Raw genomic sequence first — 13,575 nt, 5'->3', positions numbered from 1 at the left:
CTGCATCTTAATGCAAGTGTTCCTTCTTTGGAAATCACTTCTAGCACTTTGCTCAGGTTGGGTATAAAGTCCCACTAACCTAGCTTCCATGATTGTGCTTGGAAGTCTGCAGCATCATGCTCAGGACTATTTCCCCTATGAAAACTAAACTGTGATTTTCTTTATTTCATCCTATATATGCCTTTCTTTGATCCAATTCATGACAGATTTATGCTTCGAGTAGTGTCTCATCCCATACTTGGAAAGATTTTGAGTCAGGATATTGGTAGGGGCGTGCTCTTCATTAGTTTAGGGCCAAATCCTCAAATCTCACTTGTGCACAGACAAACCTAGTTAAAGGGTGTGAAGCCTCAAGGGGAAGGACACATAATATGCTCAGTTTTCTTTTAATCATATGCCATGTATCAAAGCAAGCGGTGGAACTAACGAAGCCTGGTTTCCTATGAAAGCGTATCTTGTGGTTGGATTCTCTACTGTCTAGTAAGATGTGAGCGCTGATTGAAGTTTTTCCCACGGTTGGGGCATTCATAATATCTCGTTGTCTCAAAGGAGTGAGCTTAAGCTTCGCTCTTTCTTTCAGACAGAGTATTAATAGATTTTCCTCCTCTACCTGGCAGCCTATTTTCATTAATCCTGTAAGAACTTCATATCTTTGAGACTTCTACCCCATATCAAATTTAATTAAAATTGGCAATGGGACTCCAAGATTATTACAGGCCAAATGCAAAAGCCAACACACAGACAGAACAACCACAAAAGCCTCATTTCCTCAGGAAATGGTGCTAAAAAGGGATTCTAGCTGAGCTGAGATTTTGGAAAACAAAATGAAGATCCTGGAGTCTGTCTCTTTACTGAGTAAGACATGGAATATTATAAATAAAAGTATTTTGAAATATCATATATGCATATGCACATATGTATTTATATGCACATACAAATACATGCACATACTTTTGTGTGTCCGTGTTGCTGGTATCTATCGGTACACACATTTAGAGTCTTTTCCACTAAAGATCAGCCACCTCTACAGCATAATCTTGTTACAGCACCTAGGACCACTGTACAGTTTATTAGAGGAAGCAAATATCACTTTACTTAATCAGTGAGGTCAAATAAAGTCGTGTACTCACGTTCAACAACATTATTTTCATAGAGAGTGGTGGTACGTAAGGAACGTAAGGTCCTAGAGGGACCTTACGTTCAATATATCAGATGGTATTCAAAGACCAAACCCTGAAGGCCTCTCTTAGTGAAAGCTCTCACTGAAGTCAGGAGTTGTTTTGACCAAGTCACAGCCCTGCAGCTTGACAAGAAACAGGAGCTCATTTGCTCGGTTCTTCTTGTCTTTCTGGACCGCCTGACCACTCCAAGCAAACGGCGGTAACAGAAAGAGCAAGGAGCCACAGCCTGGCCATGGAGCAAATCCAGCACTGCAGAAAAACATATTTACAGATCCTTGAACCTTGAACATTGTCTAGTGCATGCTATGCAAATCATTTTATTGCACTACAGGTGTGCTCTGCGAATAAATTGCTCTGACCCCCGTTTCCATATTGAACCCAATGAGACATCCAGATAATGAATTTCTCTTTTTCTTTGAACCAGAATCTTTCATGAACAACTCATATTCAATGACAAGAAAATGCAGAAAACTGCATGAGATGTAGAGCAGAACTGAGAATATGAGTGAATTTTAAAGTACTACAAGCAGAGTGATTGTTCTGACATTGATTTGTACGGTTGCTTATGTTACAACACTGAACTGAATTAAGGGTCTTGTTAATTACAAATACGAGGGGGTGTTGAGCCCATAGGGAAGGTCTGTAAAGCTACATATCCTATGCAAAAGACAAAACAAAGATGTCTAAGGCAAAACTAACTGAAACTATTAAACTATGACTCTACCCGTAAGCTATGCAAAGTGTAAGAGTGACTTCTAGCTGAGACAAGCTCAGCGCAGCTCCTCCTGGCGTGTCCAAAAGGGTGGATCTCTTTTGGCACATTTACTTATGAGATCCTTCCCCATTTTCCCCCTTTTACCATCATGGCTGAACTTCAAATGTAGATTTCACCTGGGCCTGTTTTCTTTGAAGTATGTTATGTACACAGTGAAGACACAATCCCTGCTTTTCAGGGCTTGGAGTTAATGGAACAAGTATCTACAGAGTATGTTAAATATTTTAGATCATTACTGCACTTTGGAGTATAGTCAAGAACTTAAACAGCAATCTGAAATAAATGGTACGGAGTTATAAATGCAGCTGCAGAGAAGCAGAATCTGGATTTTAATCTTTTTCTTAAAAAGTGAAAAGACAAGCAAACGGCGCAGGTTTTCAAGACATCAGGAACAAAGGACAACGAAGCGGGTGGACCCGCTTTACACATATGGTTACTTCAGACACATAAATGCATTGTACTTGCAATGTATTGTCATCAATTAGACGCTTTGCTTTCCAACCACCTATTTTACATCTCCAGGGGTAGTAAGGGCAGGCACAAAGTGAATGTATGAATGCTGAGAGCCTATTTGCATGTTACCACGAGCTTTGGGTGTTCTGTTTTTTCTCTCATTGAACGTACATTATACCCGGTGCTCCAGGATTTTGTTCTGAGGCGCTCTGCCTACACATATAGTTACTGTTGACCCTAAGATTGCCCTATGGTCTCTATCAGCTGATTGCCAATTTTGCAAAGGTCTCAGTTTGATCTCTGGTGTCTGTGCCCACCTCTCAGCTAAAATGTTGTCCCTGCCACAGCTCACCTGCAGGTGTGACTTTTCCTGCAGTGTGTTAGGCTCTTTTTTGGCCATGCAGATCCACATGCAGCCATTCCATACTTCCTTGTTTCCATCCCTTTGTTTTATTGCCCAAAAGAAGAGACAAGCCCCAAAGGAAACCACTCATCTGTAGGCTCATCCTCAGCAGGGCTCCACTTCACAACAGAAGACTCAGCTGTGGACCGCTTTGGTATGAGCTGCAAGGTGCCATTCAGATGACAGCCTATGAAGCTTGGCCTGGCTGATGAAAATCTCAAAGCTCATGGTTAATATCATTGTGGATATACCTTGTTTTCAAATTCTTCAAAAGCCTTGCCGAAAGACCATATGAAAAAGCGATATGATCGTACTTAATATTTGTTGTTAAACATACTTGGTATCTGATGCATTTCATTTTTAGTTCGTCACGTGTACCCTTAGACCACAGTAACAACATGTGTTTGCCAAATCCCATTCTGAATGTAAAGGTCAAGGAACCATTTTTATAGGAAAATTTTCTAAATAATCTCCAAATCTCTTTGTATTCAAGATTCTGGTTTGGGGCTTTGGGGCCAATCTTCTTCTTTTCTGTACCTCTCTGAATGGCACATTCCTATACTTCCGTATTTTTATTGTATACAGCTGCAGTTCATATGCATAAAACCACCTCTGCATGTGCAAAACTGGCTGTTAGTGAGATTTTAGAGACTACATTGAAGCCTTGATCATTTACTGTTGTGGGCTCTTGGAAAGGAAAAGTTGGGGTTATTCTTTTGTTTTCTTTGAACCCTGTATACTAAATGTATACATGAAGGTAAACTGAAAGACCAGAAAAAAGAAGATGAATAGAAAAGGAGCAGTTAGCATATTTACCTATGTTTCAGATAGGATCATGATAAACAAAATCAAATAAAGCTTGGTTGGAGTCTTATTACTAAAGGTCTGATTTTCATGATGCACTACAAGGCAACTTTTGTAAGAGATATGTGGTGGTTGTTTTAACATGTTCATATGGATGCTTTAAAAAATCTTGCATATATATTTTAACTAAAGAGAAGCTTGAGTAGAAAAGTCAGGATCTAGATCTGTATCTGAGCAACCCCTCCGCTCCAGGGTTTGGGTTTGGTTCTTATCTCTCCTTTAACGATGTAATTTAAAGACAAAACCAGAGTTCAGTTTCCTTTCTGAGAGAGAACAAAGTTCACTTTATGAATACAAAAAAAAATTTACTTCGTTATACGCAAAGTCTCATAGATTATTTTTTCTTTCTCCTCTTTTTTAATAATCCACAATCTTCATAGGAACTGGCTTCAGTATTCAATGTACTAGTTAGTATAATGAAAGTAAAAGACAGAATTTCAACAGAGGTTTATCTGTTTGTTTATTTGTTTTTTCAAATCAGAAGCAAACAGAAGGCCAACTGTTAGCAGAGATTCCTCAAAGCATAGATGTGCCTGACACTGCTAACTGCCAAAGGCTGGCACTTCTGCAGATTTTACCCATCGTTATGTTACCTTAGCAGAGGGAACAGTGAACCGGAACCTGCCACTTAATAAGGAGCCTGTGTTTGGGATCCACGCTTCCTTGTCACATCACAGGCTAGATGCGCCTCTTCTTGCCATGCCACTAGTTTTTGAATAAGAAAAAAAAGAATATCAAAATTTATTTTGCCTTCGAGAAGGTCATTCGCCTCTCGTGGGAGATCTGTCCACAGATCTGTACATGTAAGTGGAATTGCTAGTAATACAGCTAAGACAAAAGGGAGTTAAGAAATTGTTGTATTTTTTTTGATAAATGACCATGCCATTTTTGCATGAACATATTCTTAGAATGTTTTGAACAAGTAGATGTCTTTGCAAAATTTGGCAAAAAAAGCATATCTTTTCCTTTTTTTATTCTTCAGCGCTGGGTGCTGCAAGACATGACTGTGACCGGTGCATGGCATTCCTTTCATTATAGTCTGCATCACCTCAGCAAGTTCACGATAATTTGGGTCAGCCATTTTTCCTGAATATTTAGAAGTCATTTGCCACAGATTCATCCGTCTAGCCTCAGGGATACAAAGTCTTGGAAAACATAATAATGGGAAAAACTGCCTTTGCTCTTTATTCTTCTTTCAGCACTTAATACCACACCTCTTAGAACAACTCCACACCTTCTTTCATGTCCTTCCTATCTCTCTGATACATCCTTCTTCTACCCAGGAGCCAGCTCATCTCCCTAATCTCCTTTTACTAAACACCTTTCTTTTGCTTACAATACACTAAATATACAAATGGCCAAAAAGCGCTCTAGATGCCCCTGTAGCTTGACAAGCTCAGTGTCTATAATTAGGCAGAACCTCATCAGCTAACAAAATACTACCATCATGTTCTAACACCTTCTCCTTTTTCCCTTGGCTCCAGTTCCCCAACCACTTCCCTCTACCTTCCACGACACCTTGCCTTTGTATTGCCTTAAAGAGTAAGTCCGTATGGGGAGAAATGCTTTCTATCCTGCTAAAGTAGCCTATGTGAGTATTCAGTTATTAGTGAATAATGATGATAGTAATAACAATTGTATTAGCATCAGGATTCATACTTGGCTCTCACTTAACACTGAAGTGTTTCTGAAATAGCAGCTGCTCAGACATGAGGAGTCTTACATATGCTGCTTTCTTCCATGAGGAAATATATTTGAACCACTGTCACCACCAGTACTTCTCTTTTGCCATGGGATTAGGCTGGGTTTTAGTAATAACCACTACTGAGTTGCCTACTTTCAAACTAAAAAGATCCTTTTATCTTTTTTCCTTTTTTTAACTTTGCTTTATAAGCTTCATTTTTATAAAGAATATCTGCTTGGAAACTGCAAGTTTCTTCTTTTAGGTAAGTTTCCAAATAAAATAAAACTAGATGGACAAATGGGGATGGAGATCAAAAAAATTAAGGTGTCTTGGGGATCACTGCAAGCTGCCTCTTGTGTATGGGAAGGAGGAAGTACAAAGAGATTTGCCTGGTGTGGGGAGCAGCCCCCGCAGCCGAGTTTGCTGGACCGTGGGTGCAGGTGAGCTGAGAGCAGCAGAGTCTTCACTTCCCTGTGCTGCCCAGGCCATGCTCAGGATTTCTGGCAAACGCAGCCCAAGGAGCGCTCTGCATCACAGCTCTTCCAGTCTGCTTCCTCTCTGGCTCCTAGGATGTCACAGCCATTCCTTACTTGGGGTTACCGGTGAATTGCTGATCTTTCTGTTGGTGTGCAGAATCTCACTCACTATACAGAAAGACATCTTCTTGTCAGTCTCACATACCACCAGCTATTGCAGGAGAGATATCTAGCTGGAGTCTGGAAAAAAGTTCATGGTCTCAAGAAGAACAGAGATGAAGCCTTGAAGCTAAATTTCATCCACTTCAGGCCTTCATACTTAAAATCTCATTCTTTCTGATGATTAACATGAAAATTGTGCCTCTTGGGACTGTTATTTTTGATAATTCAAATAATTTTGATTAATTCAATCGACTATGTAACTGCATTTCTCCTTGTAGGTGCCCCCTGCGTTCCTCTTCAGGCTACCAAGGATCCCAAGGCAGGCAGCCATTTGCAAATGAAAGTCTCCCAAAAGCGGGGATTATAGTTGAAATAGTTCAGTGGCGCTCACTGATCCTGTTTCAGAAACCTGCCCTCAGTCAGACCATTACTTTGACTGCCATTCAGACTTGCATGTTTGTGCGTGTTTAGTAAACATAATAATTTGGAGCCCAGCTGTACTCATGTGGTTTCTGTACACTATATTTGTTGCGTAAAGGATAACAGATTGCAAGACCACCGCCGTGGCATCCTCCTGCCCTGGCCGCCCAAGAGGGGTTTGCCTGATGCCCTCCTGGCGTAGCAGCAGGCTCGCTCACCCCGTGCCCCCCCAGGATATCGAGGAAGTCCTGCAGCTCCTGGAGCCACAGGGCCACGGGTCGGTAGCTGGAGCACGTGCTAAGGCTCAGTTATGCTCCCTGCCTTCATTAAAAGCAACCATAAAGCAGGCGATGAAGTTTCCTGGCTTTCCAGCCACCTTCCAGGGGTATAACAAGGCGAAGCAGCGGGAAGCAATGTCTCCGGTCTCCTGTAAAAGCCGAGGAGAGCTTTCCCCTCTGTCCTGCCTGTGGTTAGAGGAACAACACTTCCATGGCGCCTCTCCTCCCCAGCTGGCACAGCAAGAGCTGCCCATCCTGTTTCCATTGATTTCGCCAGTGGTTGCATTAAACAATACAATGGAGTATTTATGTGTCAGTGTTGGGAGCAGGTTGTTAAGTAAAACCCACCGTAAATAGAGCCGTTAATTCAGTTGCTGGCATGGCTTTCTGTTATCTTCTCAATACCTCCCAGAGGGTATTAGCCTTACCCTTTCGTTTGAGTTGGCAGCAGAGTTATTTTTTTGCACCTGCTGCTCTACTCCGATAACAACACAGGTCAGCTTTGATTTGTTGGAATATAAACAAAAGAGCAAAGCCAGGCATCTGCCTCAACAGCCTGGGCCGGTTTGACAATAGAGCTTTTCCCATTGGGTTTTGTACAAATGTACTCTTTCGATTCTTACGTGAACTCTCTCCCGCTTCATAAACAGGCCTTTGCTACGGGTTTTAGGAGGAGAGCCCAGCACTGTACTTTTCCATCAAATGAAGCATCAACAGGGCAAAGTAACACACTGAAATTTCTAAGTCTGAAGTCAGCAGAGATGTAGCATGAACTACATAGGGAAAAAACAGCTGAGACAAAGTGGTTTTAAAGCTAGCAGGAAAAAGCAACAAAGTAAACATAAGCAGTAAAGGATCCTTCCTGAGAGAGAAATAAAACCTGAAGCACCAAGTGTTTGCTTTCCCCATATGTGCACATACACACACATACACACTCACACACTCTACTCCTTAAGGTGCTATTTTCCAAAAAATAAATTAAGTCCACAAGTAGTAGGTACTCAGCTGGGAACTGAGCTACTTTTAAGTTCTTCTGAAAATGAAGCCTCCAGGGCTCATCTACTGTAAAAGCATCCATGGTGACAGATCTCCCAAAACAATAACCATAGAGCAGAGAAGGAAGAGAGCCTACACAGACAGTAAAGGCAGTAAATAGCATAAAACACAGAAAGAAAGGAAAGATATAGCATTGCCTCCTTATTACAAATAGGAAAATTGAGACATCAAGCTGAAGTTATTTGCTTAAGTCTTATGTCATGTAACAAGTCAATGGACAAGTCAGTCCAACTCATATCTTCCAGTTCAAGCTCCATTGCATCACATTTCTCTAGCAAAGATTACCACATGCAGATAAATTAGGATGATCATGGGATTTCTGAGAGCAAACAAAAGGTATTACATAAGAGAAAGAATTTCCTATAAGAAAGAGACGTGTTCAGACTGAAAGCAAGATTCTTCTATGCATCAAGGCTATTATATGCCTAGTAGAGATCTGAATATTAGCTTAGCCGAACAATGAAATCCTCACTTGAAGTATTAAATCAAGAAAAAAGCTGCCCTTGACCTACACATGATCCTGAAAATAAGCTAGAAATTCCTGGGTAGTGCTGGCTGAAATTCAAAATTTGTCTTCTGTGAAACTGTGGCAATTTCAAGAAGTTTTTTATTTTTTGTTTAAATACAATGCAAGAAAGGAATTTTTAAAAGCAAGTTCCCTGGCAACAAGGGAGGGAGGATCCCCATCCCTATGAGCCGACATGTAAAAACCTATATTCAAGTTGTCCAAGTAACAAAAGTGCGACTCAGCCTGTTATGCAAAATTGTTTATAGGAGACAGAAAATGTCAAACGCCAAGCTATAATATCACTGCAAACAGACAGTAATGTCATCACAGAGCAGCTGCACTGGAAACAATAACCTTCACAACCATGGCTGTTGCCCACACGCTCTGCAGGGAACCCTCTGCAGGCCCTTGCCACAGTAATCCTGAAATACAGCCTGTGCGGATTACCAGAATTGACAGTGTCAGATACTACCTAGGACATGAAGTTTGTGATCCTATCCCTCCTCTTTCTATAATCTCTGATGTTCCTTCTCTTCCTCCTATTTTTCTTTTTTTTTTTTACCCTCTCTCTCTCATTTTTGCCTTCTGTTTAATCAAACCAGCTGACCTGGCCAAGAAAGCCTCCTTCCAACACCATCACAAGCAACGAGACAGACAAAACCAACATCTTCAGTGATCCGTCTGTGGCACAAAAGCACCTGGTCTTAAAGAAACTGTGAAGTTTGTGTGCTGGTCTCTAGGAGGGACGCTAGAGAAATCAGAAACAAGAAAAAAAGCTCCATTCCCTATCTTTGAGTTCTTTTTGCTCCACTGTACAGGTATATATCTCATTCAGTCCTCAAGGGAACTGGAACAGGTTCTGCCAACAAAACCAACAAAAATATTTCCTAGCTATTTCAAGCAACTTTTTTTTTTGAGGAGATTTATTACCTTCTGAGTATTACTAACTTTAATATTGTTCTGAGTAAGGGCGAGATAGCAGAGAGTTATAAAAAAAGCCTTTTTCACATGCTAGCATTTTTTTTCCTTCCTTTCTTTTCATCTTCAATGATTAAATCTTCACAAGAGTTTTAATATTGAAGGTGCGTCATAGCACAAGGCAGGCTGAGACCCTGGTTCTGAATGCCCCAAAGCTTTGTTAGCCTTTAACATGTCTAGTGACCTCGATCACGTTGATACCTTTGGGTCTCGGCATCCCTTCGTTACACGAGCACTACCACAACAGAGCCCAGGCAGCACTAGAGCTGCAGGGCTGCCGCTCGCAGCGGGGCTGGGGGACGGAAACGCTGGGCACGCTGGCTCGCAGGCCGTGTACGTGCTCCTGCGAGAAAACCAGGTACGGCCCAGGGCAAATCCAGCCACCGAGGAAGTCGCAGCCACCTAGGGCTAAGGCTCTGGGCACGAGTCCTGCCGGGAGCACCCCCTCGCCCGCTGCGGGACACCAGTCACCCGTTCCTGCCTAGCGACAGAACACACTGCGACGTGATGAGCTCCACATTTTAAAGGGTTGCGTGAAGGAGTTAGTCAGATAATGAGAGAACGTTGGATGAATATGGGGCAAATATTTCAATTCCTATTTAAAAAACAAAACAAGAAAGCCCATGCGGGAGATAAGGGATGTGCTTGTTCGTTTGTATGCTCCGTGTATGTGAGCGTATGCATAGCAGGAGTGGCTACAGTCAGACTAAGAAAGACTTACTGGATTGACTACAATTTGACTACCATCCAAAAATATTTAATCATTTGAGATTTCAAAGGAGAAAGAAAAGTTTCTACCTGTTCTTACAGAGTATTGTAGCTCCATCAAAAAAGTCTTGGGAAGGGTAGGCATATCTATGCATCACTAAATGAAGGAAAAAATACTTCCATTTCCTTTTATACATCCTGCTTTTGATAATCCGCTAATGATATCTCACTTGTCACGTCGCCTACTAATTCAATCTTTTAAATCTTTTTTGGTCTTCCTCTGTGGGGGCAGGTGGCTAGGAATGTTGCAAGTGAAACCTGTTCTGTGCGAGTAGTGTGACAGAATAACCCCTCTGCAAAAGCGATGAGGACAGCACCCTCATGTGTGTCAGAATTCGGCTCCCTGGTAAAGCCCCTTCGCAGCCATGCCAATCTCTGAGACAATTGCTTAACCAAGCATACTTTGAAAGCGCATCATCAAGATGCAAGCTTCTAAGTCATTGTGTAATAATAATTACATGCTTCAGTAAAAATCATTAAGAAAGTTTGGGGGTAATCATTATATTGTACACTTAGTCTAGTTCCTGACCATGCCATCTTGGGCAGTTTTACATGAGTTTGTTAACTACATAGCAATATAAATTAGCTACCTGCTCACTGCCAGATGAACGAAAATCCAGAGCTGTTTTAAAAAAAAAGAAACAATTTTTCTGATGATGACACCAGTAATTTGGGCAATAGAGAATACTTTTACACATCGCTGCTGAATCTTTACGGACTTGTAGGGAGTCGAGAAACTTTTCTGGTTACATTGGATTCTGAGCTCAGCAAATTTCCCAAGAGCGGTTACGTCTACATCCTTCCCCCATAATAGCCAGGGATTTTTATTTTATTTTATGCATTTGCAGATCCTAGAAGTAGAATAACTTTCTTTTCACCACTACAAAGTAATCTTATTTTATTGCCCAGTGTTACTGGTCTGTAACCAGCGATTACCTTGTTTTAGATAGACATTTCTTCCTGCTAGTTCGTACACTCTTTCCTGTGAAACACATTTCACAGTATCAGCAGAGCAATAGGTAATGACAACCATGTGCAGTGTCAGCTTTGGGAAAGCGAATCTTTGAGGGATCCTCCTCATCACAGAGAGATGCACAAAATGCCAAATGTCAGTAGATCGCTCCACTGGCTACCATGACTCCATGTCTACTCATTCTCACCCATCTGTGGACCAATGACCAACAAATGTCCCAAGCATTTTAGGCATTCAACGAGGGATTTGGTTAAAGCCCCATCCCCAATACAGTTCAAAGCAACTCTCATACTAAGAAAGACACCTGCTGACTGCCATAGAAACTGAATCAATCCTTAATTTTCCCTACACCAGCTGTGTGAGTAAACCCTTCTCTGCTTACCCTTCCTATCAGCAGTATAACTTACCAATTTTGCCCTTTTCAAATCTGCCATGTACCCCTTCCTTGATAATTTAATGAAATAAATCCTTGGTTCACCAGGGCCCAAAATGAATGCAAGCTGCAGGGTATGTTGAAGGCAGGGACAGGGAGAAAGAGTACCAGATATCTGTGGCTACAGAAGCATTCTTGAGCACTAGGCTGGCCAAGCAACTGAAGACAATGCCGGACTTCCACAGTGCTCACAAAGCGCTTACCATTAGGAAGAAAACTCCATTTGTTTTTATTTGAAAGTTCAATAGTAGCTAAGCGCCGAGAATATGCAGAGACTTTACTTCACTAAACATCACAAGCTATGCAAGCTACAAAAATAGTTAGCATTTCTGTTCATTTCCTCATGTACTGGCTTTGTGTTTGATTCTGCCACATCCTAACATTGTGTGTCATTAGCAATGACAACTGACAATTAGGTTTGTGACCCTTTTCTTTTTATGTGCTGCTCGCCACAGGAACGCCTAGTCCTCAACAGGAATACCTACTTCACAACTGTAGGAAGGCCGATGAGAAAGAACTCAGAAAATCCTATTAAAGGCCGTCATGTTACCATCAGAACAAGAAGGGGCCTTTCGTTTATCTATAGCTTGGTCTTGGCACACTGACCAATACTTAAGCCAGTTCGTTCTGTCCCGCAGCATCCCCTTTTCCACCTGGTTCTCACTACAGGGCGTCACGGCTGCAATTCACAGAGGTGATAGCCATTATACCGCAGAAAGAGCGCAGACCCTAGTGTAGGACCTGAATCTAGGTAAAGAAGCAGCAACAGGAAGCATGCAACCATAGGCTGCATGGAACAGATGCAGGTTACATTGCAGTTAGTGGAAAGTTTGCCTGGGAGAAGACTGAATGATTTGGTCCTGAGACAAAGTGAAACAGGTTTATATGGAGCGTGTGAGGGGTGAACAAAAAAGGGAAAGTAAGCGCTGGTTCTGGAAAGGTGGCATGGCTCGTGGACAGTTCTCTGAGTTCATTCAGGCAATAAAATCATTAATCCTTTTCTGTGAGGATTATCCATAAATATTCACTTTTCAGCAGGTGTAGAATTTAATCCCCACATGTTTTTCTGTGTAGTTTGCAGTGGGACAGGCAACAGGCTGACACCATCGGTTCTGTCTGGACACAGAAGCACGACACACGTACAGAAATCCTTCTTTTTCCTCTCTAATCTCTCTTCATCTGTGTCTCTGGATGATTTTTCATTTTCAGTTTGATCTCCCTCCATTGCAATTTGCTGCCTGACACCTCCCAAACAGCACAAATATTGATGTTAATAACGAAATTCATTGGGAACGAAAAAACTGAAGGAAGTTCGGTGGGAGCCAAACGTTTAAATATTGTCTCTGCCCAACACTCCTATTGTCTGTTTCCACCACTACTGAAAACTCACAATACCCTGAGAATATCCGAAGTAATATGAAATTACTGTGGTAACACCACAGCGTATTGTCTCAGGTGACAGGAGAATAATCATTTCCCATGTTAAACAGACCACATTCTATTTCCTGAACTCACCATGACTGGGATATTAAGAACTGTTGTTACCCTGTAAACTGCTTTGAAGGGTTACCTAATTTGCACTGGAGCAAACAAAGCTCTGGTCTGCTCTGATATGGGAGTCTGTATTACTATGACTTGGGAAAAATATACATTTTTACTGGCTGAACAGGCTTTACAGATGGCACTAGAACTAGAAAAAACGATAACGGAGAGGGTACATATCTAGCATCAAGTGGCATTTTTTGTAAGCTGGGTGCAAGCAATCAGCATCCCTGCTATCAATGATAAGCCTCGTCTCCGCATGGAAGAGCAATGTGTGCAGGTACTCCTATATAAAACCCTAACCATGAACTCCCATATATAGCAAATGGGGCAGATATGACCTTTGCGGGCAGAAACATGGATATATTGACTCATATTACCTTTGCGCTTGGCATTGCTGTTCCTACAGCCTATGTCCCGTTCCGGCATTCAGTTTTCACAGAGGATGTTAAAAAATTAGAGGGGACCATTAAAGTGATTAAAGGATGGAAAAGCTTACAGTGGGACAGGCTGACCTCCTGGAATTTTTCACTGTACTACAAGTTTTTCCACCAGAGGGAAAAGCCTAGGAAGCTCAGCCTACCACATTTAGCAAAGAAGAGGTTAAGGCATGACTTGTTC

The 13,575-nt window shown here is 41.7% G+C and overlaps 1 protein-coding gene across 5 annotated transcripts in view; it reads right to left on the bottom strand.

Annotated features, from left to right (window-relative positions):
* Positions 1-13,575, bottom strand: part of EHF (ETS homologous factor) — a 44,594-nt gene that overhangs the window by 18,256 nt on the left and 12,763 nt on the right. The window contains exon 2 of one of the 5 annotated variants that reach the window (XM_068945455.1): positions 4,270-4,381. The exons of 3 other annotated variants lie outside the window; for them this stretch is intronic. Coding sequence is in view for 1 of the 2 variants with exons in the window: in XM_068945454.1 (XP_068801555.1) it covers positions 1,131-1,151 (21 nt within the window). In the remaining variant the exon portion in view is untranslated. Of the gene's footprint in view, positions 1-1,130; positions 1,407-4,269; positions 4,382-13,575 lie in introns of those variants that run through there. One more of the 5 variants, XM_068945454.1, reaches the window with a different exon arrangement.

This window comes from Struthio camelus, chromosome 5 (assembly GCF_040807025.1).
Source record: "Struthio camelus isolate bStrCam1 chromosome 5, bStrCam1.hap1, whole genome shotgun sequence".
In the NCBI taxonomy this organism is placed as follows: Eukaryota; Metazoa; Chordata; class Aves; order Struthioniformes; family Struthionidae; genus Struthio; species Struthio camelus.
Note: the sequence above shows the minus strand (reverse complement) of the source record. Positions and strands in the feature narration are given on the sequence as shown.